Source organism: Erpetoichthys calabaricus, chromosome 6 (assembly GCF_900747795.2).
Source record: "Erpetoichthys calabaricus chromosome 6, fErpCal1.3, whole genome shotgun sequence".
NCBI classification, from domain to species: Eukaryota; Metazoa; Chordata; class Cladistia; order Polypteriformes; family Polypteridae; genus Erpetoichthys; species Erpetoichthys calabaricus.
In genome coordinates, this window is record NC_041399.2 from 125017421 (window position 1) to 125025383 (window position 7963).

General features: G+C 41.0%; 1 protein-coding gene across 1 annotated transcript in view; it reads right to left on the bottom strand.

The window, feature by feature from the left end:
- Positions 1-3416, bottom strand: part of LOC114645208 (tigger transposable element-derived protein 1-like) — a 6435-nt gene extending 3019 nt beyond the window's left edge. The window contains exons 1-2 of the mRNA XM_051928771.1: positions 3132-3416; positions 1766-3037 (exon numbers count right to left, since the gene is read on the bottom strand). Of these exons, the coding sequence (XP_051784731.1) occupies positions 1766-3037; positions 3132-3416 (1557 nt within the window). The remainder of the gene's footprint in view (positions 1-1765; positions 3038-3131) is intronic.
- Between the last annotated feature and the right edge of the window lie 4547 nt (positions 3417-7963).

A 7963-nucleotide genomic window follows, 5' to 3' on the forward strand; every position in this document is an offset into this window, starting at 1 on the left:
GACACACAGCTTTATCTATCCTAAATCAACTTCTGTCTTCTCTCCAAATACTCTTATGGCATGTCTCCAAGACATAAAGTCATTTATGACTCACAATTTACTCCAATTAAATAGCAATAAAACTGAGGTGCTCCTCATTGGTTCTGTATACACTCACTAAGGTTAACCGTTCTTCCATTTTAATTAACAACACTAACACAAACATCTCTTCCCAGGTTAAGAGTCTGGGTGTCATTCTAGACAGTACTTTCAAACATGTCTAGACTTCGTCCTGTTTTTATGCAACATTTAACTGAAGTATTGGTTAATGCCTTAGTCAATTCATGTATATTGTATGATTATTATAATGCTATTCTATCTGGCATTCCTAAAAAACTTACCCATCGCTTACAACTTATTCAAAATTCTGCTGCTAGGATAATTACCTGTTCTAAATCCACTGAACATATTACACCTATTCTCTCCCATTTTCACTGTCTCCCTGTTTACTACACAATTGAAAATACTGTTCTTAACATTTAAAGCTCTCCCCAACTGTGCTCCTCCCTATCTCCTTCAGACATAAACTCCCACTCGTTCCATCAGATCCTCATCTGCAACTCTACTTTCTCTACCACACATCAAACTACTGTATGTTCTATGGGAGCTAGAGCATTCTCGCATAGTGCCCCTCAACTCTGGAATTCTCTTCCCTCTCATATTCATCAACTAGACTCAATAACACAATTTAAAACAGCCCTCAAAAAATATCTTTTCAAACTGGCATGCCAATTATGTGTTTATCACTGTTACAGCCATTTACCATTGATGTTTGTTACTACCTCTGTACCCTTATTGCTATTTGATTATATTGTCCTATTTGGTTTTATATCTTTATTACTGTTGTTTAATTTCATGAGTGTTAAGAAATGTGCCTATTAAATAAAATGTATCATATTACTATTAGCAGTTTGCTGGGTAACCCACACCGAAACTAGTGGAGCATACAAACTCTACACAGAAAATATTTCAACTTAAACCTTAATTTTCTTATTGTAAAACATCAGTGCCACTCACTGCATCACTGTTCCAACTCTCCTTTCTAATTTTTATAAAATTAAACTTTTTGTTAAATTTCCCAGCCACTTCTTTATGTATATCAACCTACTTAACAATGTTAATTTCTTATTCCAAAATATTTTTTATCTAAAAATTATTCAGTTAAGCAATCTTCGTATACAGTAATCCCTCACTTATCGCGGGAGATAGGTTCCAAGGCCGACCGCGATAACTGAATTTCCGCGAAGTAGGGACACCATATTTATTTAATTATTTAACGTGTATTTGGACGTTTTTAAACCCTCCCTGTATTGTTTATCAACCCACCCTTTACTCTATTAATAACAGGGACAACTGCTAAGCAATATGAAATCGGTAGATAAGTTTACACTTACTGTATAGCGAAGTACACGTAGCTATATATGATGCAATGATGGTGATGAATATGCTGCGCAGTAAAAATGATGATGATGAAGGTGATGATGACTTTTACTGCACAGCCGATGACTGTATTTTACGTCTCTTCAGACGGCGGTGCCATTTCCTGGGACACCTCCTCCTCGGTTTCCGAAGGTGTATCCGTAGTAGTAGTAGTAGTAGGAACTGGCTCTTCTTTGCGAGGCTGCAAAAACATTGTGATCAGCAGTTGCTGCCGCTGCTTCTTTTTCCGGTCGAAGAGCAGCTTGTAGGCGGTCATGATGTCTTCGACCTTGCTGCAAAATTGTACCGATCGAACCATATCATCGTCCCATTCCTGTGACTGCTCTTGCAGATCCTTAGCCAGTCTGCAGATCTCGGCGAGCCGTTCCAAAGTCAAGCCAGTTGGGGAGACAACTTCTTCTGTTTCTTGTTGCTCTTCTTCTTCTTCTTCTTCACTCGCCGACTTCATCAACTCTTCGAGGTCTTCGTCGGTTAGCGGCTGGGAGTGGCAGTCTAGTAGCTCGTTGACGTCATCTGTAGTCATGTCTGCAAAGCCCTCACCTCCAAGAATCGCAGCCAACTGCACAGCTTTCTGTACTGCCGAGTGTTGGATTTCGGCAAGTGTAAATCCTTTGTCATCGTAAACAACCTCGGGCCACAACTTCTTCCAGCTGGCGTTAATGGTGGCAGGCTTCATCTCTTGTAATGCCTTCTGGATATTTTGGAGGCATGTAGCAATTGTGTACTGCCGCCAGTATGCCTTCAAGTTGAAATCGTCGTCTTCTTGGGCGGCATCCACGGAAGAAACCAGGTTCGCTAAGGAATTCCTCGTGTATAGGGTCTTGAACGCCCTGATAACCCCCTGATCCATTGGCTGAATTAGTGACGTCGTATTGGGTGGCAGGAACTCCATCTGTACCCCCGAATACGACAGATCAGCAGCGTGACCACCAGCGTTATCCATAATGAGAAGGACTTTGAATGGCATGCCCTTCTCTGCTAGATACACCTTCACTTGTGGGATAAAACACTGGTGGAACCAGTCGGAGGTCAGCATCTTCGTTATCCAGGCTTTTGGATTGTACATCCAATGTACGGGAAGCAGATTCTTGTTTTTGTTTTTTAAAGTCCTTGGGTTTTTAGACTTGTAAATAAACCCTGGCTTTAACAAAAATCCCGCAGCATTGCCACACACCACGAGGGTCACACGATCCTTGTATGCTTTAAAGCCAGAGGCTTTTGCTTCCTCTTTGAACAGGAAAGTTCGCGACGGCATTCTTTTCCAAAACAAGCCCGTCTCGTTCATATTAAAAACTTTTTCGGGCCGATATCCACCTTCAGAGATAATCTTCTTGAAAGTTTCATTCACGTAAGTTTCAGCAGCGATCGTGTCAGCCGAAGCAGCCTCGCCTTGCAGGGAAACGCTTTTTAGGCCGTAGCGTTTCTGAAACTTTGCAAACCACCCTTTGCTAGCAGAAAATTGCCATTTCTTACGTGGTGAATCACTGGACGTCCCTGGTTGCGGATCTTCTACATCTACTTCATCTTCTTCGCAGTCGCCACTGTCGTCCTCTGGTTCCTTAGCGGCAAAGATCTCGTACAGGCTCAGCCTTTGTTTGGATAATGTTTGAATCCAAGGTTATGTTCTTCTTTCGGCAGTCGGCTATCCATACGGCCAAAGCAGATTCCATACGGACGATCGTTTTATTACGAGCCGTAACCACTCTCTTCGCCGACTTGCAAAAGGTGATGGTAGCCGTCTTCCTAATGTTCGCCTTTTCCTTCTTGATGTAGCGAACGGTGGATTCGTTCATGCCATATTGGCGGGCCACAGCCGCGAACGTTCTCCCTTCCTTCAACATATCCAGAAGTTTCACCTTCTCAGCGATCATCATCATTCTTCGTTGTCGTTTAGGCTCAGCACCAGCCTTGGAAGAAGGAGCACGTTTGGGAGCCATTGCAGGGGGTGAAAATTGAAGCGAAGTTCAACACAAAGAATCCACAAAAAAATCACACACAGCACAGTGTAAAGTAAACCGAGTAAAGCGAGAAAGCTTGAAGCGAAATGACAAGGGGAGATACTGTGGGATCTAGGCATCAGTCAAAGCACCAATCACAGGCCCGATTAGAAAGCGGGAAGCTGTGATTTGTCGTCTCCCTTCCATGTAACAATCACAGCCCGTGTTACAACGCACTTAGTCACCGAACTTGTTTTGTTGTTCTTAAACTAGGAAATACTACTACTACGGTATATTTAAAACCCCGCGAAAAGTGAACCACTTAAAAGCCAAAACAGCGCCTATTGATTTTTGACTGTTTGCTTTTCTGTCTCTCTCTCTCTCTGACATTCTCTGCTCCTGACGCGCAGTCCTTTGAAGAGGAAGATATGTTTGCATTCTTTTAATTGTGAGATGGAATTGTCATCTCTGTCTTGTCATGGAGCACGTTTAAACTTTTGAAAAAGAGACAAATGTTTGTTTGCAATGTTTGAATAAAGTTCCTGTCTCTCTACAACCTCCTGTGTTTCTGTGCAAATCTATGACCCAAGCATGACAATATAAAAATAACCATATAAACATATGGTTTTTACTTTGCGGATTTTCACCTTTCGCAGGGGGTTCTGGAATGCAAACCCCATGATGGAGGAGGGATCACTGTATACCTACATAAATACAACAAATGCATGAAATATAAAATAAGCACTAACAGTGTATAGAGGAAATTAGGAAGGCAAAAGGATGCTGGATTATATGTGCACTTTCAGTATTAAGTACAAGTTAAGAGTATTAAAATTATACGAGTATAACACATGTATAAAGCCACATTTAGGTTACTGAATGCAATTCTGGTTTCCATTATCACAAGAAGCACATCATAGCTATAGTGTAGTAGCAGACAACAGCTGCCAGAATTACTTCAGGAATTACTTCAGTAAGTGAGTTATAAGGAAAGATTGAAGGCATTAAATCTATTTAGATTAAGAAAGAGGAAAGTTAGAGGTATAAATGATAGAGTGCCCTGGATTTCTATCTTGATTGCAAAACACATTGAATTTTAGAGTTAATAGGAGATTTAAGATACCAGAGAAAAGGATTAACAATGAAAAAGAAGCTATTGATCATATAAGAACCTGCACAGACAAAGCTAATTTGTAGCTGCAATAAATCAACATTTTAAAGGTGAGATGGGTGAAGATCATCCAGGAATTTGTAGCTGCAATAAATCAACATTTTAAAAGTGAGATGGGTGATGATCATCCAGGTTTTAAGCAGACAATTGGGGCCTCATGTATACAAATGGTGCATACGCCCATTTCCACACTTACATCGCGATATATAAAAACTAAACTTGGCGTAAAGCCACGCACATTTTCACGTCAGCTCAATCCCTTGCAAAAACACGTTCTCCGCTCAGTTTGCAAACTGGTGGCACCCAGCATCAAAGCAGTGCTACTGTTCCTGTGTGGTTTCCCTTTATTTTTTTAGATTCACATCCCTGACGTGGCTTTATGAAATACATTTAAATGAACTGCATATCGTTTTTAGTTTAAAGCATCTGATTGTAATCAACCTGTAACCATATAATGGTGCACAGAATAGACAAACTATTCCAAATACTATAACTACTACAGCATTGTTACTCTCAGTGCACCACTGAGTATTTAATCCACTGTATCTGAGTGTGGAATCACAGCTCTACAGCAGCGGATCCGAAAGAGGATAATCGGGAGATGCATCTAGCACACGCTGCCTTGGCCATGCGTATAGTCTATTTGAACGTCTTCTATACGGAAAGCACTTCACAGCCTTTTCCTGTAGGGATCTCGCGCTTCAGAAACAGTTTCATCCCAAGAGCTCTAAACGCACTCAGTCAATCCATCAAGTGTTCCTAGTAGAACTGTTTGTACTTATAAGTACAATTACCTCACTGTAAACTTGCACTACAGTTATAATATTGCACAACCTGAGCCACTTTATAAAGTGCATATTTACATATGATGATGACTGGCTTTTCACAGAACACAAAACATAAGTGGGCTATTTATATTGATTTGCATATTCAAAGAGGCGTAATTCTGGGAGAAGATTGGGTGGGGAAGCAGGTGCGCGCATATGCATTAATTTTCATGCTGACCGAGATTTATGGAGCAGAAGAACGTGGAAGTTGCCGTACATTTCCACTTTTGTCCATATGCCATGTTTTAGTGTGAATTCTACGCACGGCGTTATTCATGAGACCCCTGGTCTTAAAACGCTGCATTAATTAATGTTTCCCTTCTGCCTCTGAATAGTTTGTAATCTTAGCGTTACACAAAGGAGACTTTGTGGTCAATTATAGAAGAGGCCTAATAAGCATTGATGAGTTTCAAATGTGAAAATCTACTATGATGCACTTAAACATTTTATGTTTCATTTCAAATGGAATGGAAACATTGATGTTAAGTATGATTTTTTTAACTTAATGTTTTATTTGGTGAATGCAAAATAAACTCTTCTCTAAAGTTTATCACTTGTGCTTGTGGTTTTTCCATTACTAACAATTATAGCATTGATAATGCAAGGGAAGCTGCTTCACTGAAAAGATTGGTAAATAATAATGTTAATTACTGTTAATTATTAATGCTACTGTTGGCCAAAGAAGGAGAAGAAGAGGTGGGTGGCATGTCTGGAGGCAGGAGGAGAGGAAGAAGGTAAAGAGAGTGGAACAGAGGGTAGGAACTTTAAATGTTGGCAGAATGACTGCTAAAGGGAGAGAGTTAGCTGATATGATGGAGAGAAAGAAGGTTGATATAATTTGAATGCAAGAGACTGAATGGAAAGGGAGTAAGGCCAGATGGATTGGAGGGAGATTAAAATTTTCTATCATGGTGTGGATGGGAGAAGAAATGGGGTAGGGGTTATTTTGAAGGAACAGTATGTCAAGAGTGTTTTGAAGGTGAAAAGAGGTGAAAAGAATGTCAGACAGAGTAATTATTATGAATGGAGGTGTGATGATTAATGTTGCTAGTGCAAGATGGGCGTGCGATGAATGAGAAAGAAGATTTCTGGAGTGAGTTAGATGAAGTGATGGACAGTGTACCCAAGGGACAGGAAGTGGTGATTGGAGTGGATTTCAGTGGACATGTTGGTGAAAGGAACAGAGGAGACAAGGAGGTGATGGGTAGGTATGGTGTCAAGGAGAGGAATGAAGAAGGTCAGATGATAGTGGATTTTGAGAAAAGGATGGGCATGGGTGTGGTGAACACGTATTTTGAGAAGAGAGGAGAACATAAGGTGACGTGCAAGAGTGGAGGAAGATGAACACAGGTAGATTGTATCCTATGCAGAAGAGTCAATCTGAAGGAGATTGAAGACTGCAACGTGATGGCAGGGAAAGGTGTTGACATAGGATGGTGGTCTGTAGGATGAAGTTGGAGATCAAGAAGAGGAGGAGAGTGAGGGCAGAACCAAGGATCAAATGGCAGAAGTTGAATATAGAAGACTGAAAGGTTGAGCTTAGGGAGGAGGTAAGACAGGCACTGGGTGGCAGTGAAGAGTTACCAGACAGCTGGCAACCACAGCAGAAGTAGTAAGGGTGACACCAAGAAGGGTGCTTGGTGTGACATCTGGACAGAGGAAGGGGATGGCAAAGAAAAAGTGGGATAATCAGAGAGATGCAGAAAGTAGACAACAGTAAAAGGAGATAAGTCATAAGGTGAAGAGAGAGGTGGCAAAGGCTAAAGGAAAGGCATATGATAAGTTGTATGAGAGGCTGGACACTAAGGAGGGAGTAAAGGACCTGTACTGATTGGCTACAACAACAACAAAAACAACATTTATTTATATAGCACATTTTCATACAAAAAGTAGCTCAAAGTGCTTTACATAATGAAGAAAAGAAAAATAAAAGACAAAATAAGAACTTAAAATAAGACAACATTAGTTAAAAGGAGTAAGGTCCGATGGCCAGGGTGGACAGAAAAAACAACAAAAAAAAAACTCCAGAAAGCTGGAGAAAAAAAAAAAAATCTGTAGGGGTTCCAGGCCATGAGACCGCCCAGTCCCCTCTGGGCATTCTACCTAACATAAATGAAATAGTCCTCTTCGTAGTTAGGGTTCTCACAGAGTCACTTGATGCTGATGGTCATACAGACTTCTGGCTTTTAATCCATCATTGTTGGAACATCATGGTGCTTTGAGTAGATGGTGGTGGCGCAAGCCACCACCAAAAGGACACCGGAAAAGGAAACAGAAGAGAGAGTAGGGGTTACTACAGACTAGACAGAGGGACCAAGCTGGGAAAGATGTGCAGCAGGTTAGGGTGATAAAGGGTAAGGATGGAAACATACCTGTACTCAAAAGCAAGGAGGGTGTGTTGAGCAAGTAGAAAGAGTACTTTGAGAGGCTGATGAATGAAGAGAATGAGAGAGAGAGAAGGCTGGATGATGTGATGTGGAAATAGAGAATCAGGGAGTGCAACAGATTGCAAGGTAGAAGTAAGGACAGCTATGAAGAGGATGAAGAAT